At 55.1% G+C, this 13,736-nt stretch overlaps 1 protein-coding gene across 1 annotated transcript; it reads right to left on the bottom strand.

Annotated features, from left to right (window-relative positions):
• Positions 1-550: 550 nt before the first annotated feature.
• On the bottom strand, positions 551-1,942 carry VELC (Sexual development regulator VELC; the record flags this gene model as incomplete). The annotated part of the gene is made up of 1 exon (XM_037322291.1): positions 551-1,942. The coding sequence occupies one exon, from the start codon at positions 1,940-1,942 to the stop codon at positions 551-553; it is 1,392 nt and encodes a 463-aa protein (XP_037179166.1).
• Between the last annotated feature and the right edge of the window lie 11,794 nt (positions 1,943-13,736).

The following is a 13,736-nucleotide window of genomic DNA, read 5'->3' as shown; positions in this document are numbered from 1 at the left end:
GTACCTAGCGAGGTAGCAGCAGATCTGTGCCTGATGGAAGAGTACGAAAGACGGTTCTATACATGATGACCCTCTTCTTGCCGACGATGCAAACCAGGCCTCATACACTACCAAAGTAAAGCTCAGACTTCCTTTTCTCCATGATCATGACCCATAAAGTCCCACTGAGGGTATAATAGATACGAAGAAAGGGTGTATAGAATCGACAGATGAAAATGGACAAATGGGAAACCAAAATAACAAATCCGCGGCCCAGACCCCAGTCCGGTCTTCCCTTTGAAGACTCATGGTGCGAGGGCCAACTTGCCCGATGTGGTCGTCTCCAAGTATGCCACTGCTGTGAAGTGTAGTGCACGCTCAATTCTTATATGCCCGTGTCGCAGCAAACAGCCCGAGTCGGACGGGCATACCCAAAATGAAGAGTATCGTCGCCGCGTATTTGCCGATCTGAGCCGTCTCCAAACCAACGCCAATTGTGATATGCCTCTTTTCATCTCCTTCGATTGTCGGTAGATCTTCGACGATTCTCTGTTGACACGTCTCGGTTACTTCACCGCTGCTTCTTTGACTTTTTGCGCTTGTTTGACGACCCGCCCTCTTCGTCGTCTTCATCGCTGTCATCTTGACGACGTGACTTACCACCGGACTTTTCGTTGCCCTTCTTGATAGAAATCAGGCAACCCTGCTCCTTCAAACGCTTCGTGAGCGGTGTGCTGGCTTGCATGCCCGGAAAATCCTTGGCGTTGTAGACTTGGAACACGTCGCTCATGATGGTGGACTTGATGGGAGCCTTCGGGGAGCGATGCATCGGGTCGACGACGATCAACGCAAACCTCAGACGAAAGGGGCCAGGTGTGCGGACCGACATGTCAGGGAAACAGAAAAAGCAGCCCTCTTCGCCGTTCTCGTCTTGTCCCACAAAAGGGGAGGATACCAAGGATCCCATGAGCCGCTTTCCTGGTCGTACGTAGTCCGAGGGCATGTCGGTTTCGTCTTTTACTCCATCCTTGCACCAAATACTGCAGTGAACGACGTAAGCCGGGTGGTGGATCCTCTGGTACATTTCGTCTGGCGTAAGGTCGGGGTTGTTGATCCTGAGCTGGACGATGGGCGGCGGGTCGATGACTCTGCGATCCCTCTCGCCATATCCGCAACATCTCGCCGCCACTGGTTGTTGTCGGAAGTAGATCGCATACTCGTTCTTGGGCGGTGCCGGCTTCTGGTCGATTATGTGTTGCACAGCCTGTGATGCTCCGCCGCTAAGGAGATGTTCAATTTTGACCGATCTGTCCGGCTGACTAGTAGCGCTCCACGGCGCTCCAGCCGGCGGCACAGTAGATCCAGAGCGTACCGCTGGTATCCTCAAGCTCTGAGGGGTGAATGGGATAGCAACCTTTCCGTCATAGTTGCTGTTGGGGACACGCGGGGCTTCAGGCATTTGCGGAGGCAAGTTTCTCGACATCATGTGCTGCTCTCTTGCTTCCTGGTACGGATCAAAATCCCCGGCAGGCGGCGGCGGTGCCCTTTGCGGCTCTCTTGGAGGTTCATAACTGGAGTACTGAGGCTGCGGCATAGGTGCTCGGTACGGGTCGTTACTAAGTGCAGGTGGTGCGTAGTGCTGGTACTGCGGTGGTGCTTGGTGATAAGTTGGCGATGGGGGCTGCTGGTACTCATGGTGGTGGTGATACTCGGGGCGATGATACGGCGGTTGATGTTCTTGTGGCATCGGTCTCGGATGCGAGCCTGACATGCCGTTCATCAGGCCGGATGGAGGGGGCAGACGGGATGATGCAGTCTCGTAGTACGCATCCCCAGCAGGCCTAGGCGGTCCGTAAGTTGGGGATGGTGCCCACGAGGTGTTCCTTTGAGCCATGTCGTCCGGTTGAGCCCTGTAGTCGTAAGGTTGGTGTTGAGGTGAGGGTTCGGCGTGATTGTAGGCCATGGTGAAGAGATATCTGCAGAGCAGTTGAGATGATGACGGGCTGCTGCTTCGAGCACGGCGGGCGGTTAGCAAAGCAGCCTATTCCGGCGCGAGGCCACAATCCACGTTCTCGGCTCGAGATGTGGCGGCCGGAGCAGACTCACTGGGTGGAGATGGTCTCAGATCCGTCCTCAGCCCTTGGCTAAGTTCAGTGTGGGAAACGAGACGTTCAGCTCCGGATGCGCTCAGTGTGATCGGCGCGTGGAAAAGATGCGAGTTGGAAATTAGATTGGCGAATGTGAGTGGATGGCAGAAAAAAAAACGGCGTCAGATGGTGGATGCAGGTCAGACCACGACCATGGGAGCTCCTGGCGGAGGACAAAGATGAGGAGGAGCTAGTCGGTTGTCGGGAGCAGAGGATAATGTTGGATGCTGAAGAAGAATAGACGAGTGGGCGGTAGCCAGGAGGGGCTCTTTTGTGGTCGTGTCTTGCCCGAAGCACCTTTTCCTTGGCGTACGAACGTGGACAAACGTCGCTGGAACCCAAGGCTTCGTAGCAAAAGAGAGACAATTCGTTCCCTTTCTTATTTCCCTGTCGAGACCACCGGTCGAGGCGCGCAATTGAGACACGGTCTTCTAGTCGTTATCGGCGACGGGGAGTGCGGGCATCTACATGTACGAGTGATTGGGGCGTCTGGCAAGACGAGAGTCAAGCGACCGGGTAGACCCTTGCAGAGAGTTTGGGCCTAGCACACTCGGTCTGACGGCAGCACCCAGGAACCGGGAGAAGCGATCAGCGGAGAGAGGATCGATTCGTTTGGGCGATACCAAATGGCGTTGCTGATGGTAACGTATTGCATGCGGGACGGGCGAATGTCGGGTGGTGCAGCAGCACAGCGGCAGAACGTATGTACGTGGGTGAGATGGGCGAGTAAGCGCAATAGGGAGCGTCTTTGGTTTTTTTTCTTCTTTCCTTTCCTGGGCTGGTCGGAACAGGGCAGGGCAAGTTAAATCGTGTTGGCCGGAACGGTTAGGCGGACGGCGTTAGATAGGTTTGAAACGTATGGTGGGCGTGGACAAAAGAGAGGACGTGCAATTGCTGATGTGCGCCGGTGAGGCAGAGCGAGGCGAGGTTGAAGGTGAGGGCGGTGGGAAGTAGAGAGCGAAAGAAGAGGGCACGGCGGCGGGTGTTGCGCGGTGGGTGGTTGATGGCATGTATGTATATGAAGCCGCGGGCAACTAGACAGGGTCCGAAACGCAATTCCCAAAGTCGATTTGCAGCGCCGGGTTCTGGACGAATTGAGTGATTGGCGGAGGGCTGGGTCGCTGGATGGGTAGGATGGCTTAGGCCGAGTGGGAAGGGTGCGTATGTATGGAGGAGGCCCCTTGTTTGCTAGGCGAAGGGCCGGTACTGTGTGTATGGTATTGGTATTGTATTTGGTGTGAGATGCAGCGATTTGCGGTCCTGTTGTTCCCGTCTGAAGCCCGTCTGCGCGCTTGTCGTATGGCAAGCGTGTAGACGAGTTGGACGGACACGAGGAGATGGGCGCTGATGGTGTTGAAGGGATGGTCGAGGAAGATTATGAAGACGAGAGGAAGAGGAAAAAGAACGTGGGTGAGAATGGGGATGAGGGCCAGTGTCCAGTGAGTTGAAGTGCAGCCAGCAGGTCCAGTCCAGTGTGCAGGTCCAACCAGCATCAGCACGCGGCAGTGTTGGCTTGTCTTGTCTTGTCGAGAAGAGACCAGGATCGGGCCCCACGTCGGACAATGTGATGGATGGGGAGAGAAATTGGAGCCTTGGAGCTTTTGGGACTTGCGTGGGCTTGGACTTGGACGAGGGACGCGAAAGCCGACCGAGGAAGACGATGTGAGGGTAATGCTTAAGCGAGGATGGGAGGAGGCGAGAACGACGACAGGACCGATGGCAGTACAGTAGCAGCAGATGCACGTCAGAGGGGAGACGAGTTAAGACGGCCGAGATGGAGATGCCGCTGGTCTGCTGCGGTGCCGTGGTATCGGAGTTGGTGGTACAAAGTACTGATGGTGATGCGCGCCGTGCAAGTTAGAGTATCCGTAGTTGAACTCGAGACCAGATGACGGGTACTCCCAAGGCAAAGCCAAAACCCGGTGCCAATTGCAGGCGTGAGGTGTGTGAGAAGGGGGAGGGAGGGGAGACGAAAGAAAGAGGCGTGGACTCTCTCGAGGCGTTTGTCCAGTGGGGGGGCGGGCGGAGGAGTTGTTCAGTCTGAATTGGTTCATCAGGGCATCAGGCGAGGAAGAGACTAACCGGCGCGGAAACGGCTGAGCTGGGGCTTCCCCTGGCCCACTCGTTCAGTCGTCCACTTATGCACGGCAGCCAGGATGTGAAGGAGGACGAGGGACGAATGGACAAGGGACGGGGACGAGGACCAGGATCCCAGCAACTGCAACTTCGAATTGGGCCGGAACAGGGACCGGGATCATGGGTACGCCCCCCAGGGCAAGACAGGAGGCGACATTGGCCGACAGCTGGGGATGCACCGCATCGAGAGGACTCGGCCGGCCATGAGGACGGCCAGGAAAATACGTAGGTACAGCATACTAAGGAAGTATGCAAGCATGTACTTTGTGTATGAGGATGGAAGATGGAAATGACGGGAAGTTGGATAAGACGAGGGGAGGAGACATCTACCTGGTGTACATAGTATATCCTTAAAGGGCTTTGATACATTCAGTAAGATAGGTATCTACCATCCATCCGTATGCACCGCAGTATTCACGTTAAAACTCAGACAGAAAGAAGGGGCCTTTGGTTGGTATTCCGTAGACAGACAGATACGTTATCCGTGCATACTAACACAGCTGAGTTGCCTTTGGAAATGCAAGTCAACCAAACCAGAAAATGTATCTGGTTGGCCAGCAGCACGTCAGGAGAGGATAAGGTAAGCACTTGGTCGTGCTTTCCTCGCAACGCGTGGGAGGTCACCGGTGCGAGGAGGAAGGAAGATGGAGATACTACCTTATGTAGAGGACGGTGGGTTGCAGTAGGTACGTACCGCACCTAACCAAAAGCCCGTGTGCCTTGCTGCGGACTTGGTACGCAACGCAGGCAGGAACCTTACTGACCTTACTGAGGCAGGCAGGTACCTATCTTACCTGTCCTGACTCCTCGGAAGGTTGGCTGACTGCGTGAAGGCTAACAACCGCAACCCACCTCAGCTAAAAGAAAAAAAAAAATAAAAAAAAAAAAAAAAGTAAGTACCTTACTGCGTACGTACTTCGCGCTACAATTAGGAAACCGGTTCTCGGGTTCCAACCTCAGGTGTACTGCGTTGACTCCTCGCAGCTTCAGCGCCCACCAGGGCTGTGTGTGTTGCGTCGATGGCTGTTGGTGGCTGTTGGGGCGCACCTGCCCTCGCCTCGGAGCACCCAAAATCGCTCCTTGGTGGGCGTACAGCGTGCTGAAAGTCTCCAGGTCCATTGGCGCGCAGATTGCGCATGCGAGCCTCCTGCGCCCAGCAAGCAGGTCTGCGAATCAGACGACACCTCTCCCGTCCAGTCAAGTCCTGTTGGAACTTGGGACGCCGCAATGGATGCCCTCGATGAAATGCGATGCGACCTGGCAAGCCCGCCCTCACCCCTCCAGGGAAAATGGGGAAGGGGCCCCCATGTCCCGGCCATGTCCATGTTTTTTCTAACCATCCATCCATCCATCCATCCACGAGCCCATGTCGATCTGCCCCCCGTCACGCCTCTGCCCTCCATCATCACAGCCCGCCCTCGTCGGAGGGCGGGCGCGACTCCGAAGAACTGGACACTGGAAGCACAAATCACCCTGCCCTCCTCATAAGTCGCTGTTTGCCCCTCCATTAAACACTCTTGTGCTGACGTCCACCCAGTGACTGCCATCCATCACTCTGACCAGAGACCTCCACATGTATCCGTACCGAGTATGGAGGGCCTCACAGACAGGAAACCGGAGCAGCACACATGCGGATAGCGTGGCCACCTCATCTTGCGGGGATCGCTCGTGTCTGGGGCCGCTAACTGACGGGTAAACCCATAGCGGCCGACGATTGGCGCCGGGGGACTTGCCTGACGTGACGGGCCTTTGCTGGCTTTGGACTGCTGACGGAATCGTTGGCAGCGTCTGAAGAAGACGCCGGGCCTGTAGGCTAGAGACTTCCCTCGCGCACCTGTTCCGCACCAGAAATTGACGACAGAAGCTGAGGAGTCATTCTCGACGGATCCCATTCCTCAATCCACGTGTGTCTCTTCTGAGTACAGGTGGGCAAAAAGGAGCTAAACAGGGGAGAATCGCACAGTGTCTGTTTGACCTTCTACGGCAATCCTTGAGGCTGGAATGCGATGCTGGCGCTACTGACGCAGATGCTGCAGTGTCCTGGGCCCACGCAGCAACACCGCATACACTAAGCCAGCCCGATATATCTCACTCTGGTGGTGAGCTGGGCTTCCACTCCAAACTAGTCTTCGGATCGTCGCCTTCGAAGGCCCTTCCATGGGTAGCAGCAGCATCGGATACCTGCCTTCGATGGGGGTTCGATAATGGCACGAGAGATTGGAACTGGGTCGCCTGCACCACCCCCAACGAACACTTTTCACGCTTCTGGAAAACAATTCGGGGGCTCCTCAGATCACTTTTCTTTGTCGCCTCCACTGCCCTGCATCTGCATCTCCCGGACTCCGGAGAAGAAAATCTGCCCGTCTGCTTCGCCTGCCTCTCTTGCCTCGCATTCGCCAGTCACCTTGTAAGGAAGCCAAGTTCCAACAGACCGTCAGTCATCAATACAGTGGAGATTAGTTGCTTTCTGTCACAGTGGAAGAGCCGATCACAAGACGGTCCCAATACCGTTCTCTCCTCGCATCTGCAACAGGCTAGGCTGGCGGCCGAAGTACACCTGCCGTACACGAGGTACGCGGAGTGCGCCGTCGTTCAAACGCCCCGCCCTGAAACTCGGTCTCACGGCGCCCGTGTCCAACGCTGCGAATGACAGAACGAGTCGAGGTCAAATTCCCGACCGTACGGATACAGCGACTGCGCAATTACAAAAACCACTGTCCATGACGAGGACCGAGGCATAACCGATGCCATCTCATCTCAGCGCCACACGCGCCCAGCCCGGAACTGGCACTCCCTCACCTGCCGGCCTGCCTTCCGCCTGCCTTACTCTGCCTGGCTCTTACTGCAATGCCACCGTACCCTACCTGCCTACTCTGAACCGCCTAGGCAATCCTTGCAGACACTGTTTGGGCGGTTCTCGCGCGCATCTGCGCCTGCTCAAACGCACACCCGAGTCGATCGTCTTCTCCAGGCATCTTGCCCTGTCCTGCCTCCTACACTACTACATACTCATCTCAAGCCATCCTTGCCGCTTCCTCTTACCATTCAAACCCTACGACATGTCCGGTCCTCAATCGAGAAAATCTCCCGTGCCGCTTGCTTGGCAGATCGTCAAAATGGTCTCCCGAACCCACCTCGATCGGAGCCACCTCCGTTGCCCTCTGCACATTACTAATGGAAAATCGACCATGTAACCGACTGCCGGCTCTTTTACTGCCGACTTGAGCATCTATCATTTCCCAGTCAACATCTGGCATCAGCCACTCTACCAGGCAGGAGTTCGCGTCTTGAAATCCGACCTCGGCTCCATGACTCCTCCGCCAGACGAAACACATTTCGTACCAGGCAAGCAGATCGACGAGCTCGTTCGATCCATCTCAAGATGAGAATTGTGCAAGTCGGCAAACATCATTAGCGGCAGAAGAAAACGGCACTTACCGATGGCAAGGTGGGCTTGCGAACAATTACACCCAAGGCCAAGTTTTCTGTTGTTCATTGGCCGCCATGACAATCGATGGTCTAGATCGTCTTTGCCATGTACGGATAGAGACGTCTCGCAAACATGGCGGCAACGTATCGGCAGGTGGACAAGGCAAGACGCCCTGCATTCACAACGTACGGATACTCCCTGCGGGCTGCTCCGGAGCCGCAACACTAATGGACGCCATGCATCACTTGGCTGCCCCGACTTTTCTCAAAGACCAGCATCGCGACAGCATCATGACAACTGGCGCCCCATTACCCATCGTGTAATTCGATACGACGGTGGGATCAAAAGCGGGCGGCGCAATTCCGCGTGCACATATGCAGTACCTATCTTCGTCTCTCTCAAGTTCACGACCATTCATTTCAGCCCTCATCTGACTGACAATAGAACGCGCCACTTGCCGAGCCAGAGTTTTGACGCTCACTTCCCTCTAGAACAATGGGAAGGATGTCACAGGGCGCAATCCGCCCACCGTTCATGCAGCTTGCTTCGTCTCAACGTCACGTCAAGGATCTCCACGCGACATACGGATATCCCGACCGCTGTGCCCACAACTGGCACTTGGTCCTCACAACGATTGAATCAACCAACCGCTCACGGCCAAGGCCAATCGAAATCGATCCCGCAGATTGAGCATTGAGGGCTCAAGTCTAACAAGACTTGAGTTCTGCCGTTTTCCAGCTTCATTTGTGAATACGGCACACCGGGGGTCGGCAGAGCGACAACCCCGGCTTTAGGCTTGTCGTTTGCCTGTCAAGACTGTGCCGCACAGCATTATCGAGGCACATCGAATAGCATGTGTCTATTTGTGAACAAAGGTAGACAATGCACATCTACGGCACAAAGCGTGGGGAGCTCGGACTCCTTGATCGAAGCTGCTCTAAAAACAGATGTCGTCTAATACAGATATGCATGGGTTTTAGACAGCACTCTTCATTGCCAGTCAAGACGAGTACAGCTTTTAGCTGCCAATACGGCATCTGGATGAGACACAAAGGATTCGCGAATCGTTCTGTGGAATCGCCAGTTACACATTGTCATTCCAACGTCGCCGCTACCCATTCGTCCGGCCCATCAACCGAGTCTTTGGTTATGGCCACCGACGGGCGAATGCAGGGATCGTGAGCCGCCTGTGTACCAAGGCTGGACGGCGTCGTGCTTTAGAGGCGGTTTTGTCCTCTTCTGCCAAACTTGAGATGACGGCGCGGCGCGGAAGGGCAATCCCAGCGGCAAGAATCTAGAGAGGTGCGGTCGAAACAACCTCCACAAGGCTCCCCCTGATATCTCCCGGTCCATGCATCTTAGGCGCAAGCGTAAGGGCCATGTTGATGGGAACGACACACATACGAATGTGCAACTGTTAAATACGAACTGCCCTTCTCGATTGAATATAAGCAAAGCAGAGCCAGAGCATGGAGCAATCGAATCACGAGAGGCCAATCACTTTTGTTTGCTCCTTACTTCAACGTCGGCCGCCGTTCTTTACTCGACGGCGCGGGTCGTCAGCTTTCATGACGAGAGACAAGGAGTCAACCGAGATTGTCGACGTTGACAGACCGAGGATCGGCTGGGCGTGTATCGGCCGGGAGAGAATAAGAATCGACACGCCTCGTGGCCTCGAGGAACAAACTTTCAAGTGACGGATGCTTTGTTCACGGCGTCAGACCGGGGAGGAAGGATTGCGAAAGGCCACCAACTTTGTTCATTTGCGGAGACATTTGATGGAGGGATACAGTGTGCTGTTGTACTTTGGCTGGCTGGGTACAGGGACTGATCCCTCCTTCCGTGACCCCCAGCGTCCGTGTCCCAGCCGTTGACCCACTTGGAGCCAACAGAAGACGCTAAATCAGACGCTAAGAGCACGCTAGTAACGCAGGCTACTGTGCTAGCGCAACTTGTTGGTTCACAGGCAGTCGTTTTTTTCGCTTTTTGCCCTCCTCGGGCGATTGCCATTGCCCAGGAAGCTCGCCAGGGCAGGCAGGGGTCCTTGGGGGTCCTTCCTGCCAAGGTCGGATTGAACGATGGGTCCGTCATCCCGCCAATCTACTCTAGCTCTGACGTGACGCCTGAGCGACTCACCACCTCCTCATGTCAATCAAAGCCCATTGTTGAACGAGCACTGCTGTGGTTGGCACTGACAGTGGCCCGCGACTGTCGCCGTCGTCGCCGCCTTTCCTTAGTCTGGAAATGCTAACCACCAGCATCCACCACCCACTTGTCGTCCTCCGTTGTTGGTTCACCAGAAAGCCACGCGATGGACGGAACCGCTCCAGACCAGTTTCAAGCCAACCGTCGATGGATGAATCCGCCCGGCTGAAGCCACCGGTCATTGTTCCTTTCAGGCACAAGTCCTTTTGATTGACGGCGCTAAGCCTGACTGACACCAACCCACGAGGCTACGGCCGAGACCCTGTCCGGCTACCTCGATGCTCACCACACTCGACTCGTGTCTCGAAACCCCTCAGCTTGCTTTTCACCAAGCCTCCAACGCACGACATCCGGCATCTCTCTGCTCGCCCACGCGATTCGACTCGGTGGCTTCCCTCTGCGGAAACCTGTCTCTCTCCTCACTCGCCCATTCTCCCTCCGTGTTCCCCCGCATTGCCGGGCATGAAGGTCTACTTTACACCCCAGCAGAGGCACCCGCACTAATGAGACACCAAACCCAGCTCCCCAAAGTCACGAGAAAACACGCACAACGAACGTCTCTCTTCGTCCTTTTTCCCACAGAATTCCCGCTCGCATAGTCTATGCCGCCGGTCGTACAAGAGTATCAAGGAAGGGCGCCAGCTTGAAAAGAGCGACCCAGCACGGCGGTAACGCCTGCGTTTGCGTTGCCACCCCCGGCCAAGAATATCGCGTCCCGCTCGGTATCCAACACGGCAGCCACTTGATAATCATCTCATAAGCCTTAAAGCCGCCGGTTTGCATCTACAAACTCCGCAGGATCTGGCAACCTGACGCTGGGCCCTTGCTTTGTGCGACTCTTCTTGCTGGGACGGGGAACCAGTCTGACCTCTCCCCCGGCTGATATCTGCAGTGATTGCCTCCAAAAGGTCCAGACCGAGTTGCCCAGCTGAACTACGAATGCCGGACTGCATCACTCATCACCGCCACGTCTCATCCTCGCTACCGCTTCATGCTAGCCAGGCTCATCTCCGCTGCTTTTCTTCGCACTGTCTGGTGACAGACTCTCGGGTCCGGTCCAACCTCCCAAGAGGCCTTGCTCGCGCATATATTTCTCCCAACGGCAACAAGACCGCTCCTAATGCCGCCTGCACCACCAATCACAAGATCTCATGCATGCATGGCCACCCCCACCGCAAGCAACACCATAACCAGACACGCCAGGATACAGCACCCAGGTTTCTGAAGCCAGCTATTCTGGGCGTTTTGCGGCATGTGTGCCTGCCCCCGATGATGAAGAGTCTACAGTACCGGTGGTGGGTGACACGCCAATGTGACGATGCAGATTTCAAGGCATCACCATTCAGGTACCGCAATCTGCATTTTTCACAACGAAGCCAACGGCATTACGGCATTACGACATCCGACATTGCAGATGAGCCTTCTCCGCTCCAAATCGTGGTCCAGCGCCGCTAACATGGAAGGCGCAGATGGACACGCAGACGAGCCAAAGAACCCGGCAGCTGAGAACGATGAGTCTGCTCACGACACGACACGACCCCGCATCGGTTTGATCCAATGAACCAAACTATCGTCCCTGACCTCGATAGGACGAGTCCGCGAACACCATGTGGAGGCGCTCGGCCGCGGAAGCCTCGACCTGCAGCTTTTCTCCTAGCGTCCAAGATGACGGGCTGTGATACCACTTTGCTCCTTTCACAGTGCATCTGCGGCCTAAAGGGGGCCTGTTGCTGAAGCCACATCACGCATAATACGCAACTACACCCTCTGGGGAAAACGCCGACTTGGTGGGAACCAGTAACCTGGAAGACTGGCGCACCTTCCTTGGCCACCCGCGCTTGGAACCAGGTAACACTTGTTCCAGTCTAATCTAGCAATCTCACACATGTTATTTTCGCCGGACGAATCATCACGCCCGACATTTGTTGGCCCACAGTCACGTTTTTTTCCGAATCTCGGCCGGACTGCCGTATATGATGCGGATCTTCGAAAGGATTATTCATAGGTTCTGCGGGCAACATCCGAACCAAGTCGCCGACGCACGCGAGACTTCAATCTGTTTGTTAGGCAACCGCATCAGCAGTCAACCAAAGGCCGCCGATTGGTCATCATCCGAGTTTGATCATGTTCTCGTTGAATCCTTGGGACCATGACTCCTATCAAGGTAGTCGTATCCCGATACATGCACCATCTGCAAAGCCGGCGAGTCGACTAATCACCGGCCTCGAAATCTGGGTCGGTTCCGCGACGTAACCCAACCACGCCCCCTTTACTCTGTCAGCAACTCATACCTTCGCGATTTAAGCATATGAGCCATGTACAAAAGTCCCAAACCAGTCGGCCACTGAGACATCTGTAACAATTATTGCATACATCCCCGCATTCACCACCGACACGTCTTTGCTTTTACTGTCACGGAGAAAGCGCCGATAATTCGAAACAACGGCTAAGTGTAGCTGGCTTCAACGGCATGCATAGCGCGGGTTCTTCATACCTCATTTGCCTTGGAATCGTTCTGGAAGATTGCCTCGAGGGGTGCTGCATCGGTGGGCGGGCGTGGAGCAATCTAAGACCGTTGCACTCAATGTTATGGCCAGGCTGCCTTCAACGTCGGACTTGGTTAATTGAAGCCAGTCAACAGACCAATTTTTCGCAGGGCGAAATCGTCCTCTTAGGTGATGGTCTGGAGTCTTGTCGCGCCTAACAGGTGTTCGGCGTGCCTTGTTTGGTCGCAATATTCGAGTATAATTTGCTCCAAAATTCACAGGTAACTCGGTGGCCTGCCTTGTTTAGACCTTCCTCCGATCTACCAGAAGACTCTATCGGGTTCACCCTGAAGACCAAGACTGTCACCTCAGCCTATCGCCGGAGACTTTCGCCGCTCGTCTGGGTCAGCTCTCTCATTCGCCGAATCTAGGGAAACGAAGTTGATTTGGTTCGATCGAGAGGCTATTTCTGAACGTCGGAAATGTTAAGGGAACTTGATCTAAGCGCAATGATTGCTCTGAACACACGCCTGCGAGGGGCTCTCCGACCAAGAAATCACTGTCAAATCGCTTCTCCGGAACGCCTCATGATGGAGCACACGAAACATTGCGACAATTTGCAGCCTACCAATTCTCTCCAGCCCTACCCTCGGTACTGAAATTTCTGCAACGTTGCTCGCCGGAGGAGAGACCTTGGTTGGATGCCGGCGTGGTCATTACCGCGGTTCTTGGACCGTTCTCATCTGCGAACAACGTAGTCCGCACTTGGGAAGAGGACGCACACCTCATTTTGACCACAAAGGTGCGAGATGTCTCAGTTCTCGATGAGCCTCGCCTGTTTGCGAGGCCCCTCCCTACACCTTATCCATCAAGTGATGACAGACAACAGGCGCTGGTCAACTTGTTCTCCCGACGGCATGTCTTTTGCCCCGGCCTGGGTCTGATTGGATGGCAATTGGACAGGAAGAGCGGGGAGGAAGAAATCGAGCTGCCCTGAGCTTCGCCCAGTACCACCCTCAACTCGTATGGGCGCGCGTGGCCGTCAATCGCTTCCATTTGTGGCGTGTGGCGGAGTCCTTGGGTTGTTCAGCTGCTGTTGAAGATTATTGCATCTCCGAGCGAGGTTGTCGACGAGAAACTTTGCTGTCTCTCGGGTTTGGCCCTTTTTCTTTTCAGTTTAGCACGTATTGAAAGCCTTTGGTGGATGGTCTTTCTCAAGGGAGGTATCCGGCTTGCGGCCTTGCAGGATATCTAAGCCGGTTTACACGTAGAATACTCACGGGTTTCCGTAGTCAACCCCGGCGTTCACGTGCATTCATCTTTGGCAGGAAACTCATTATCTTGTCATTCGAG

Source organism: Colletotrichum aenigma (assembly GCF_013390185.1).
Source record: "Colletotrichum aenigma strain Cg56 chromosome Unknown KSG_Cg56_contig04, whole genome shotgun sequence".
Lineage (NCBI taxonomy): Eukaryota > Fungi > Ascomycota > Sordariomycetes > Glomerellales > Glomerellaceae > Colletotrichum > Colletotrichum aenigma.
The sequence above is the reverse complement of the archived record's forward strand: the minus strand, read 5'-3'. Positions and strand labels throughout refer to the sequence as shown.